At 48.5% G+C, this 13,597-nt stretch overlaps 1 protein-coding gene across 3 annotated transcripts in view; it reads right to left on the bottom strand.

The window, feature by feature from the left end:
* WDR59 (WD repeat domain 59) overlaps nucleotides 1-12,878 on the bottom strand; it is a 50,467-nt gene extending 37,589 nt beyond the window's left edge. For 2 of the 3 annotated variants that reach the window (XM_054840720.1, XM_054840722.1), the window contains exons 1-5: nucleotides 12,797-12,878; nucleotides 8,812-8,861; nucleotides 6,818-6,953; nucleotides 1,796-1,881; nucleotides 799-879 (exon numbers count right to left, since the gene is read on the bottom strand). In XM_054840720.1, the coding sequence (XP_054696695.1) occupies nucleotides 799-879; nucleotides 1,796-1,881; nucleotides 6,818-6,953; nucleotides 8,812-8,861; nucleotides 12,797-12,850 (407 nt within the window). In that variant the 5' untranslated portion in view covers nucleotides 12,851-12,878. Of the gene's footprint in view, nucleotides 1-798; nucleotides 880-1,795; nucleotides 1,882-6,817; nucleotides 6,954-8,811; nucleotides 8,862-10,965; nucleotides 10,998-11,928; nucleotides 12,624-12,796 lie in introns of those variants that run through there. The other variant, XM_054840721.1, reaches the window with a different exon arrangement.
* Nucleotides 12,879-13,597: the final 719 nt, after the last annotated feature.

The raw sequence follows: 13,597 nt of genomic DNA, 5'->3' as shown, positions 1-13,597 counted from the left end.
AGGTCAGCAGCCCTGGGTCCTCACTGCCCCGGCAAGCTCAGAGACCTCACCAGCACAAGTGGGATGCAGAAGCTAGTTGAAGACTGCCTACGCAAGCATTTCTAGTCAAGGGATACAAGCAGACACAAAATAATGGAAAGGCACAATAGAGTTAAAGCAGGGCTTCTGATAACAACCTTCAGAGAACTCTATTTTTTGCTTGGCACTAAGATAGTATCACAGGAAAACACAACCAGCAGTTATTGTCTCTCCATGTCTTTTAATTACACATTAATAATATATTGCCATTCTCAAGCACCATTTAACCAAGGATCTAAGTGCTGCACAGGAGCTAAACAAGCCTCAGGGTAGCCTGGTGCAGTGGGGTTATATAATTATCCTCCTATTATAACTGAGCAAAGGAGGCAGAGAGGAACAAAGTGACTTGCCAGGGGTCATAAAGAGTTGCTGTACAGCCAGCAAGAGAACTCAGCAGTCCCAGTGCCAGTTCCGTGCTTCTCAGGTGTAAAATGTGAGGTTTTAATACTGGTGGGTTTGGAAAGATCTGTTACCCTGAAATTACTCATGATAGAAAGCACCAGGAAGCAAGGGAAGGCATGAACAGGAAAAGGTTCCCGAATATCACTGCCAGTCTTCTCACCACTGAGGGAGAGTCAGCAACAATCACTGAATTTAGTGGAAAACAGCTGCACGATCATGAAATGGGGCTCCATCAGTGCGTGCTTTGCCCTGCAAGCTGCTAATTATGGAAAGGAATCTAATGATTTCCCTGCAGTGCAGAAACATACGGATTCTTACTTGATGTCCCAGATGTAGATGTACGTGTCAACAGAACTGGTGACCAGCAGGTCTGGCTCAAACACCGCCCAGTCCAAGTCACTGCAAATGCAAAATCATAGTAAGTCAGCAAAGAAAAGCACACACAGTTTGCATCAACTTCTCACAAGCCCCCAGTACATTTCTCCAACAAATTCACGGCCACTCCATGACACACGCTGAAACTTTTTAAGTAAAAAGCAGTATCTTCATCATTTCTCTAAGTAAATCCCAAGAAACAATGAAATGCTTCTAAGTTAATTCCAGTGAAGCATCTTCCTAGCCCCGAACTTTTCAGCTATTGTGCGCGTGCTCTTTCTTCCACAGGAAAAGGGACGCTGTCTCAGCAAGTTCCCAGTCACCACGTGTTCTTGGCATCAACCCCTTATTCTGGGATGCCTTCCTGTTGGGCTCACCAGGTGTACCTGGGACACAAACAGCCTCCAGTCAGCCATTTCAAGGGCTGCGATTACTTTCCACAGTCAGAAGCTGGAGTAGAAACAGTCCTTCACCTGCATTTCCAGCCCTGCGCTACAACACACCCCTAGAACGAGAGGTAGAAGTCTTCCCTTGCACCACCATAACACACTGTGAACTTGATCTTTGGGATTACCTGCTTTAATTAAAGTGCTATCACACAGAAACACGGCTGGGATTCAATTTAGCAAACACACTGCTGTCTGTTTCCCAGATGATGGTTCCTGTTCATTACAAGGACAGCAGCCTAAGGCAATGACACCCGAGCCATCAAAGGCTGGGTTGATATACTGGGGGGAGCCATGAGAGCGTGAGCAGCTTCACATCTGACATCATCTCCAAATGGGAAGGCAGGACAGAGGGGCAGACAGTACAGGCCAGAAAAGTGAGTAAAATCAGGCTCAGAGCAGAGCCTGAGCGGGGCAGGACTGAAACATTCGCCTTCTATGAAGCAACCCATCGTTTTCCACCCAGAAGTCTGCCAGCATCCCTTGCTCCTCACCTGATCACACGCGTGTGCCCTTGCAGCGATGTGCAAACTTCACCATTACCTTCCTTCCACTTATACAGGTCAACTCGTTGATTGCTCTGAAATTAGATGGAAGAAAGGAGACAGTGTTAGGTGAATAAGGTAGGACAGAAATCCGTATGTCAGGACCAGGTTCCCTTCTCTTTGAACAACCTCAGTTACCAATGAGTCACGCTGCTTAGTGAAGTCCTTGCCCAAAGCAGGAGAGCAAAGATGAACCTACAGGCTGCAAGGATTCTCAAAAGCTTACTCTTTAATTACAGGTCATGGTTTAACCCCAGCTTGCAACTAAGCCCCACACAGCCACTCACTTCCCCCTGGCAGGATGGGGGAGAGAATCAGAAGGGTTAAAAGCGAGAGAACTTGTGGGTTGAGATAAATACAGTTTAATAGGTAAAGCAAAAGCCGTGCGTGTAAGCAAAGCAAAACAAGGAATTCATTCTTCAGCAGGCAGGTGTTCAGCCACCTCCAGGAAGGCAGGGCTCCATCACATGTAACAGTGACTTGGGAAGACAAACGCCACCAATCTGAACGTTCCCTCCTTCCTCCCCCAGCCCCTTATATGCTGAGCATGACATCATATGGTATGGAATGGGCATGGACAGTGGGATTAAGTGCACCAAGCTGTGTGGTGTGGTTGACATGCTGGAGGGAAGGGATGCCATCCAGACGGACCTTGACAGGCTGGAGAGGTGGGCCCGTGCGAACCACATGAAGTTCAACAAGGCCAAGTGCAAGGTCCTGCATGTGGGTCGGTGCAATCCCAAGCACAACTACAGGCTGGGCGAGGAATGGATTGAAAGCAGCCCTGAGGAGAAGGACTTGGGGGTATTGGTTGATGAGAAGCTCAACATGAGCCGGCAGTGTGCGCTTGCAGCCCAGAAAGCCAACTGTGTCCTGGGCCGCATCAAAAGAGGCGTGACCAGCAGGTCGAGGGAGGTGATCCTGCCCCTCTACTCCACTCTGGTGAGACCCCACCTGGAGTACTGCGTCCAGCTCTGGGGGCCCCAGTACAGGAGAGACATGGAGCTGCTGGAGCGAGTCCAGAGGAAGCCACGAAGCTGATCAGAGGGCTGGAGCTCCTCTCCTGTGAGGACAGGCTGAGAGAGTTAGGATTGTCCAGCCTGGAGAAAAGACAGCTCCGGGGAGATCTGATTGCGGCTTGCCAGTACCTGAAGGGGCCTACAGGAAAGATGGTGAGGGACTGTTCATCAGGGAGTGTAGTGACAGGACAAGGGGTAATGGGTTTAAGCTGAAGGAGGGTCGATTTAGATGAGATGTTAGAAAGAAATTATTTACTGTGAGAGTGGTGAGGCACTGGAACAGGTTGCCCAGAGAGGTTGTGGAGGCCCCATCCCCGGAAGTGTTTAAGACCAGGTTGGATGGGGCTTTGGGCAACGTGGTCTAGTGGAGGGTGTCCCTGCCTGCAGCAGGGGGGTTGGAACTAGATGGTCTTTAAGGTCCCTTCCAACCCAAACCATTCTATGATTCTATGAATATCCCTCTGGTCATCGGGGTCAGCTGTCCTGGCTGTGTCTCCTCCCAACTCCTTGTGCATCTCCAGCCTACTCACTGGTGGGGTGAGGAGCAGAACAGCCCTTGGCTCTACGCAAGCACTGCTCAGCAATAACCCAAACATCTCTATATTATCAACACTGTTTTCAGCACAAATCCAAAACATAGCCTCATACTAGCTACTGTGAAGAAAATTAACTCTATCCCAGCCAAACCCAGCACATTACACTCACTTAAAAATGAAGATAAACAAGAATGGGAGAAAAATAAAATAGAAAAAATATCACATTGCAAAATGTTTCCATGAAATGATGTTCTCAGAGCTTTTATTTCCTAACAACACGCTGTAACTGCAGGCAACAGGCAGCCAAATTCTCCCTGCAGGAATACCCTGCCAGTCTGTTCAGATTCACAACTGGAGTTTTCAGTGAGGAGGATGATGGATCACCACCAGTCCTTCTCAACTCTCCCTCAATTCCCTTCTGGAATAATCAGGGCCGTTGCCAAACACGAACAATACAGTCTAATGGCTTCAAGGTCACCTCCTCAAGGGTACTTCCATCCTTGTCAGCCCAGGAGAAGAAAAAAACAAAAGCCTTAAGTGCTTATCATTAACTGTAAACCACAGGAGCAAACCAGATGAATCAATGACAACATTATTTAGGGCTTCCAGGAATAAATCCTCCCCCAAATGCAGCCACACACAAAGTTACTTGAAACTAGTTACTGTGCCTTAAGTTCATGTTCTGCCTCAATCAAGGTTCTTTTCAGCCCAGGCCAACTCCTCTAATCTTTCTGTGGCAGGAATTGCCTTTTGGGGTGCATATATAGCACCAAGCAGAGTGGGGTTTGGGCCAATACTGGAAATTCACGGTGATTTTGCAAAAACAGAAATAACATGACTTCAAAATTTGATCTTCGTTAGCCCCTTGCTTTCAAACTTACAGGTACATGAGGGAAAAGATAATAGAGAAAAGACTTATTTTACATTTTTAGTGACGGGTTTTGTGGTGGCATTTTTGGGTGGGGTTTTGTAAGCCCAAAGCTGCTTGATATGAATTTGAACTTGCAGATGGATAAAACACGGCAGCCTTCCCTGAAATTGAAGGTTTCTTCCCAACTCAGCAATAATACATGGCACTTCTCTAATAGCTCACAGCAGGGCTGCACAAGAGCTCCGGGCAAGGAAAACTCCTTGCATGTTTCTCATTGACAGAAGGATTTAAGGGGGTAGAATGAAATTACCCAGCGGGATTTGTCCACGACTCCAGAATTGATGCTACAAGATAAGGATCTCCAGAAGTTTCTCAGACTCTTACTGGGGCATCTCACACGGAAAGTGTTGCCTGTAGCACCAGGTGTGGGAGAATGACAGCTCATCCCAGCACGATTTTCTAAAAAAATGTGCTGCTTGTGATAAGTATCAGTATATGCTTCCAACAATTTCATCACCCTCTTGTTCAAGCATTTGTGACCACACAAAAGAAGTAACAAGGATCTAGGATAGAAAACAATGGCATTTCTGAAACAACAGCTTGGGAATCCTCAGAAATGTGCTTGTGCCAGAGGGCAGACACACTGCCAAGCACAGCAAGAGGACATGTTTCAGCTCTTCTGGAAAGAAGCTAAAAAAATAAGAAGCCCTTCTCCAAACACAAGGACAGACTTCCCTTCTGCCCGCACCACTTCCAATTAACGGCACCGCAAAGCAGGTGAAGCTGTTGGCACGCAGGATGGCAGCCTTTTACACTCCCTTTCCATCCACAGGGCTGTCTACACTACTTGTGTGGTATACCTGAACATATGACGACCTCAGCAGCAGACTCCTGGGGAAATGACAGCCAGCTCAAGTCCAGAAGTAGGAAATCACATCTTCACAGTGCTGAATCCAAGCTGATTGAGCCTTCCCAATGCAGCTTTGCCCCTTAGGTATGGCCCTCATACATATCCACGTTGCCTCCAGACCTGACCTGGGACACACGCTGTAAATCTGCTTTCCACTTCTGAACAAGACAGGCTAAATTCTAGGACAGGGATGTACTGCATCAGCACCAAAATACCAGCTGTGAGATGGCTGGAAAGGAGGTGTTTCTGACCCAAACTGGAAAAGCCATCCAATCTCATCTTGGGAATTCCTCACCTGATGTATGTCAGCAACTACATCTAAATCACCAGAGCATCTTAGCATCTTCATTTATAAACAGGAGCCGTAAGGTTCGATGCGAGCTACACCCAGTTTCAGCCTGGGACAAGATGGGTTCCTCTGTCTACTCAGGACAGCAAGAGACAGGAGTGCTCAGATGGGCAAGATGGGCACAGCCCCCCTTTGCAGCAAGGTCCTGCTCAGATCAGCATTAACCCATTGCTGGATATTGCCTGCAGAGTGTGTCTGAAAAGAAGCTTTCCTGCTCTACTCATGGCCTGAGCAGCACATTTCCTTACTTGGTTTTGATTTTCACAGACTGTACCCAGAAATAGTGCTGAAGGACACCGTTTTTCAAGTTTTGCTAACTCCATTCAGAAGCAGATAGCTGCTGAAGATATCGGTCACGTACCAGAGCTGGGAGGAGACGGGCTGGGGAATGCCAGAGAACAAACAACCAAAGGCTCCTAACTGACAACACTGGTTCACATTTAAGACTGCCTTTAAGATCAATCATAGCCTGTCCAGGAAGCAAAAGCAACAAAAATCCCAGGAAACCACCTTCAGCTAAGTGTTTTCTCAAAAAAACAGATGAAACCTTGCTCACCACAGCTATTCCAGGACTATAAGGCAGATGCAACACGGCAGCAAAGGCACCCCGCCACAAGAACCGTCTGCACCCAGTTGCTGCAGCACTGTGGTTGATGGCTAAAACTGCTGCTATGAGAAGCTCAGGGCTCTAGATGAACAAGCTACAAGCGTGACAGACCGAGTAAAGATCAGAGCTACAAACTACCTTCAAGTCTTAGATAGCCACTACAGCTTCTTCAGACCAGGCTATTTACTTCTTCACACACTGAAGAAGAACTCCTCCCTGCCCACTGCAAACCTAGATTGTTGCAGCGGTGAGCCAGTATTGACTTGTGCTATTTACAGACCGCCTGGTGGACCACATCCCACCAGGAAGGCAGGGAGGGGTAAACGAACCAGCACAGAATAAGAAATTCAATAAGCATGCAAATCTCATAAGAGAATGAAAGTTAGAAAGAGAGCGCATCCCCCCCCCCTTCCTTCCAGAAAAGGACCGTTTGGGTGCCCGATTTATTTGGCAAGGTGTTTTATAAAAGACAAGCAAGCAAAACTAGATTCAACACTGACCGAACAATCAAGCCAAATACCTCCCTGGCAGTAAATCAGTTAGGCCTTCATCTTGCAATGTGACTTGCAGGGACATGCCTGTGCCAGCTCCACACAGCCTTCCAAGTCTGCAGAAGTCCACCCATGAAAGAAAGACTGGGGAAGATGATGAGCTAGAGCTTTTAAATGAGTGAACTTACCGAAGCTGCGAAGTAGTACGCATAGCTGTCGTGTGGGTTCCACTGCACTGCCCCGATGTCCCACTTGCTCTGTCGGGAGATCTTTCGATGACCCTCATTTGGTGCATCTAGGTTGACTATGTAGAGGAAACGGCGGCTGCAAGACACACAGAGAGGCTGGATCGCACAGGACTGATCTCAAAACCCCAAGCTCACATGGAGCTCACAGCCTTGTGCCTAGAGGACCAAAGAAGAGCAGGATTTGACAAGACAGATGAAAATACTACTCCTGAGAATGCTACATTTGACCACATACTTCAAAAAGGGCTATGAAAAAATATGAAAAGACACACTGAAATTAGACAGGATTTGCAAATGTAATGCGTAGCTCACACCACAGTAAACCCCAGATAACTAGGATACAAAAAGCACCGGGAAGCAGTGCAAACACATCCAAATACGCTTTGCTGACCTAATGCAGCAGAGCTGAGGTGGCGCAGGACGGGGAGTGCAACGCGATAGCTTCACAGGAGTCAGAATCAGCCTGGAGAGGTTGCTCTGAGCAAGAGTTAATGAGCCTTGACAAACATAAGATGATTCTACGTGGCTGTGCGTTTCCACACCACACTGTTTGGGGGGCTTGGTTCTGCAGACAGTACAATTACACCGGCACAGAGCTAGCTCAGCTGCAGCAGCTTATTAACATGGGTGGACACAGCACTGCACTGATCTAGTTATATTACTTACCTGAGCTAACCCTATATGCTGCAGAGAGATATTTGCATGACGCTAAACCTGAGCTCAGACATCCTGCTGGATGCGGCCAACTCCTCACAAAGCCAGGCAAGGTATCATTCCCTCCACAGTGTGATTCATCTTACAAGCAAGATAAACCGCCCAGAAATAATTGCGAGCCAGCTGAACTCTAATGGAAGACCAGCACCAAAACATATTGAACCATATATAATTAACCACACCAGCGTATGTCAGCTGTGTAGCAAGCATACAGCTGCTCTGAGCACCACAAATTTCCCCAAGAGAAGGAACACAAAGAACATCTTTGCCTTTCCAGACCAAAGTCCTCAGAGCTCCTTACTCTGAAGAGTGAAGATCCTGAGCCCTCAGCTTTGAAATAACGGACGCAAATCCCAAAGGGCTGCTGAGCATGCAGGAGAAGCCTGAAAAGCAGAAGGCCATGGACCCGATGTTGTATTGCAGGCGGGCCACGGCCAGCTCACCCAAAGAAGCAAGCTGTGAAACTAGGCAGGTCTAAGGAGGAAGAGGCATCAAGTTAGACTCAAATCAGCTGCTGAGCTGGTTGTTCCTGTGCAGGGTTGCTGGACCAAGGGTTTACGTGGAAGCCAGCAGGTCTCCCAAGTTGTATCAAAGGACCTGTTTCCTCTAAGACTGACCAAAGGTCAGGTGCACCCAAGCGATGCTGAATTTGAAGTGAACATCCTAATTGGTGTTGTAATTGTGTCACTGACAGTGGGACAGGAATAGCTGTTAGTGCTGAAAGGCAGCAGCTGGGCAGGCAACTGCTGAGCTGTTTGAAGACTTGCCCTGGAGGTGGCTACATAGTGCCAACCCCTCCTGGGAGCTCTGGCACCTACTGCTCTTGTTGAGTATCATCCCACACTGAGCCAGCAGAGGAGCAGGTCAGAGAGCTGAGATCCTCTGCCCAAATACACCACAGCAATATTTGGGGCAAATTTTGTCTTAAGGAAATGATTTAATCTGTATTTCAAGCAGAATCCAAACAGTATTTCAGGATGCTCCCACAAGTGGATGTGAGAAAGCGTGCATCAGGAAAGCCAGTGTTTTATTCTGCTGCTGTTGCTGTATCCCATTGAAAATGTGACCTGGAATCCTCTTCATCAAGCCTTGAACAGAATTCAAAGCTGCACCTTTCTGAAACAATACATCAGCCCTTCAATCGAGGTCAGCCTGAAGGTTGCTGGTTTGGCTTGTGGAAATGACTGTCACACGTTTCTAATGGGGACTGTCACACTCACCCCGAGAGTACTGCGCGCTGTCCCAGGCAATCCACTGACATCGCAGTCGCCTGTTAAAAGGAAACAGAGAACAAAACTAAATTATACCTGTCAGGCCAGCTTCTCAGTCAAACACACAGCTTTGGGGAGGAGTTCAGGAAAACCTGCCAGCTCGTCTTCAGGGAATAAACTGCTATGGTAAGAGTCAAGGCTGATATCTGTCAGGGATGGCAGAAGTAATGTCCCCTTAAAGAACCACAGATGGGTGATGGGGCATAGCGACTGATTTTGGGGTGCTGAATAGCACACAGAAAACATCTTTGTTAGGGTAAACTGAAGACAAGACCTGGCAGACACCATTACAAGCACTGAGACCTTGCTCCCTTCTCCCTGCTATGGCAATCACAGCTGCAGCTTTTCAATCAGCAATCTCTAATAATCCGTATTAATCAGCCTCTGCTCCTGCTCAGGAGCTTTCTCAGTCTCCTCCTCTCTTCCATTGCAGGGCCAGATTTAATTATATATGCACTGGGAGATAGAAGTGCAACCATTTGTGTATGGCTGGTCTCCAAAAATGAGAGATGGTGAAGAGGCATCAGAATGTACTTTGGCATTGCTATAAAGAAGGCTAAGAGGTAACTTAAACACCATAAGAAGGAAAAAATAAAATAAAATAGGCTGTTTGAATGTTGTCTTCCCCTCTTTTCATTCAGAATGGAATCAGCCAATCACCTCGTTTAATCACCAAGAGAATAAAGGCAAATTTTACTTGGAAAGCTGAACAGTTCGGCCCATAAACATAGATATGACTTCAATGCAGTTTTTAACGTTCACAGTACAAAATCAGAATACGACCCATATTCTTCAAACTAACTGCTGTCATCTTCCAAGCAACCTCTCTGAAGGCTCAGGATGTCTCTGCCACTGTTCAGGGTTCTGCTAAGTACTCTCAGCATGGATATAACAAGACTTCAGGATGTCCCACAGCTACTACTTGTAAGCATCACTAAAACCAGACCGACAGTGTGGCAATCCCACTCCAGTTCAATCAGATTTGACAAGAGAATAACCTTCACAAAGACCTAGGTTTTTTCAACCAGGGCCCCATCCCCTGCTTGCAAGTACCCCAATTAAGGGAAAAACAGCATCATGGGCTCATTCTTTGCTAGAGACCAAGAGTCCACATGGGAAAGAGCTACAGGAGTCCGCAGTAAACCAAGCGAGTTTCCCTGCTTTTGCTGCTCCAGGAACAACAACCTGTTTTCATGGCTTTTTCCTAGTCTTCTGGCAAGGTTTTTCTAGTCCTAAAAATAATGCTGTAAATAAGAAGCCGGTTTTAAAATCTTTAAGTGATAAAGAAATAATTCCAGCTTCCTAGATTTCATAGCACCCTCCAAAACAACAAAGTGGGTTACTAAAAGCAAGCAGGAGAAGGAAGTTTTCCCAGATGATGCTCATTTCACTTGTGAGGAATTAAAATGAGGATCACTAAAGCAATTACGGGAACCAGAACTTTCTCATGTGATGAAGAGCTCATCAGCTGACATATCTCATACAGCTGGGGCCATCTTGCCTCAAGACAGGAAAAAAACCCCCATCAATTTCACCTGATTATTTCATACATGAGTTTATTTTTTCTGGTGTTGGCACCAGGATCTCATAAATCCTTACAAATTGTTTTTACTAATGAACATCAGTAAACTGTTTTTCCAGACACTGAACATCATGAAATGTAATGAGTAATTAGAATGAAGTAAAAAGCTTCACATGTCAGGCTGCTACTCTGGTGGGTCACAAAGTCATTTTATGGCAATAAACAGTTCCCTACAATACTACAGTCTTATCTAGGCAACAGGAAAAAACCAAACAGCTATCATCTAACGTGCTTGGCATATCGATATGTCAGTCTTCACAGCACAACCTTCCCGAAGGGGGGAGCTGAAACTGAACAAACCACCCTGAAAGCAGCTTTTATCCTAAATCAACAATCAGGATAGCTAGAATTGCTGTTTATGGGTTACAATTATGTGAATAAGCATGGTAGGAATAGTGCGCATTTGAAAACCTGCCCACAGCCCAGGCAGCATCTTCTCAGACTTCAAACGTCTACATTGGCATTTCACTTGATTTCTGCTAGGCAAGCCAAGAAAAATACCTTTTCGTGTCTGAACTTACATTAGTTTTGACTCTAGCTTCATTCTCTCCACCTGAAAGGCAACAGACCAACTCAATTTGCCAAGGCTATACTGGTTTTCAAGAGCTGCAAACTCTTAGCAAAAAAGACCAGTTCCCTGCGTAGCTAACTTCCCATCTACACGCTGAGTTGCTACAAATGGTACTATTTCCCCGTTGGACACGGCGAGTTTTACTCTCCTTTTGATAGCACAGCCAGCCTGTGAGTCACATCTAAATCAGAAGAGTACAGAGACTGCCACCTCTGTCAGCTTGTACAGAAAGACAACACTTGTAGGCAACACTGGCCCCAAACTACCCAGAGATTTTCTGAAGCGTTACAGGTTGGGTGCTGTAGTTTTCACACGACCACTCTGGCACGGTGAACAAAGACAACTGCAGTGCCTGCAGACATGTACGGTCTATAAATGTAACAGCTACCCACTCTTTTGACTTGTTTCCATTTAAATTGGTTTTGGGGTAGGGGTTTTGGGGTAGCGTGGCCTACAGGCAAAGCTCAAGCCTGGTACAGGACAGCTAAAAGGTGTTTCAGTTTCTCAAGCTCAGGTTTCCCATCTGCAAAAAAACATTCATGGAGATTCCTAAAAAAAAAAAAAACCTCAAGCACAAATATATAAGTGAGTTTAGCTCAAAGCAGTAGTCTAACAGCCCCAGCCACTGAAGCTCTCTAGTTTCATACGACAGAGCAGGCAGGTCAGAACAGCTCTAGAAAGATCACACCAGAGTAAACAGAAAGGACCAAAATACCAGTGGTTAACCTCTCTATTACGGTATAGCCTGCACAACAGAGAGATTGAAACCAACTGCTGCAGAAGAGGATGGAAACACCTGTTCTCTCCCCTCTCCGCTCCCACACACCAGTCATTATGAATAAGCAATCAAATCATGAGGCCACATGTCTCCTGAGCCTAGATCACAGATTCAAATTGCATCTGGAAGACATACCTTCGTATCTCATTACCGGTTTCCTGAGAGCAAATCCTCACTAGCAGACCAGGCTGCTTTAAAATTTCTTCCAGGAGGAAAACACAACCGATATAAAGCTTCTGAGGTATGAAAGCTTTGTGAGCTTACAGAGCGCAGGCTGGATGTAGCATGCAGGATTCATCACCCCTATTTGCAATGCTGAACACAGAGCTGCCATTGCTCCAGTAGGAGAGGACAAACTAGAAGCTGAAAAACTTTCCAGAGCTTTTTTTTTTTAATTTTTCTGGTTTTCCTGCTGAAGTATTTCATAGCTCACCCACCATATCCAGCTTTGCTAAGCAACTGCCAACGTCTTAAAAAAACAAGACAAAATACAACACATATCCTAGAATAGCTTCTGAGAGAGCACGTAAGCAAACTCTGAGGGGAGTTCTACTGTAACCAGCAACTTCAGAAACAAAAGCTGACCTTTTTCCTATTCATAAAAAAAATCTAACCCGCTTTTCCTGCTAATTGAGCAATACTCAACAATTTACATTGCAGAAAGTAGCTACAACGGTCTCAGGGGGAAAATGAGGAAAGATGTGTGGGAAATGGGACTATCTTCTATTAGGCCTGCCAACATAGTTTTAAAAGTTTTTCCAAGATCCAGTTAAGATTAGAAATAAAGTGCCACGTGAATTAAGGCATTATCTCCGCGCAAACGGCTCCAACACCGGCTCAGCCCCATCCACAGCCGCCGAAAGGCCCCGTGGGGCCGCCGAGCCCGCCCAGGCCGGGACCCCCCGCCGCTCCTCACGGGAAGGGCCTGGCCCGTGCGGAGCGGTCCCCAGAGGGCCGGTCAGAGCGGCAGCCCCCCCGGCAGCAGCGGCAGCCCCCCCCGGACCTGGGCGTCGCGGAACTCCACCACCACATTCTCACTGCTCCAGCGCGCCGCCATCTTGGGCCGCCCCAGCAACCCCGGACGCCAGCGGCGCGGGGGAAGAGCCGGCGGCAGCGCGCCTGCGCACAGCGGGGCACCGCGCGGGGGCGGCTGGGAAATGTAGTCCGCGCCTGTACACCACCATCACACACCACCCCCCCCCCCCCCCAGTGAACCGGGGACAGAATGTCCCGAGGAACTCCGCGGGGCCTCAAGGCCCGGGCGGCGCAGCGGGACCCGCCTGGGCCCGTCCTCCCCGGAGGGGCTCGCTGCGGCGGCCTCCGGGCGGCAACAGCCCCGCTGCAGGCCCTTGCGGACCGGGGTGTCTGTGTGCGGGAGGGGGGCTGTCGAGGCCTGTGCTCCGCGGGGCAGCGCCCGCCCGGAGAGCGGTGTCTCAGTGACCCGCAGGCCGTGGCGGCGAGCGCAGGGCCGGGCCGCGGCGGCCAGCAGCAGCGCAGGGGTTAAGGGCGGCGGGCCGGGGGGGCCGGGGGCGGGAGCATGCGTGCTGCCGGCCTCTATTGTCTCCGGCGCGGCGCCGAGCACCCAGGCGGCTGGCGGCGGCCGGCAGCGAGGCCGTGCCCGGCGCAGCACAGCGGAGCGGGGCGCGCCGCCCCCGCCGCCCCCCGCCGCCCCATGGGCTGCAGCTGATCGTCGCCCGGCTGCCGGCCGCGCCCCGGGCAGGAGTGAGGCGGGCGGAGCGACCCGGCCGGCATCCACCCCTCCCCCGCCGTCCCGTTCCCCCCCGCCCCCCCCTCCGCGGCCCCG

Source organism: Grus americana, chromosome 13 (genome assembly GCF_028858705.1).
Source record: "Grus americana isolate bGruAme1 chromosome 13, bGruAme1.mat, whole genome shotgun sequence".
NCBI classification, from domain to species: domain Eukaryota; kingdom Metazoa; phylum Chordata; class Aves; order Gruiformes; family Gruidae; genus Grus; species Grus americana.
The sequence above is the reverse complement of the archived record's forward strand: the minus strand, read 5'-3'. Positions and strand labels throughout refer to the sequence as shown.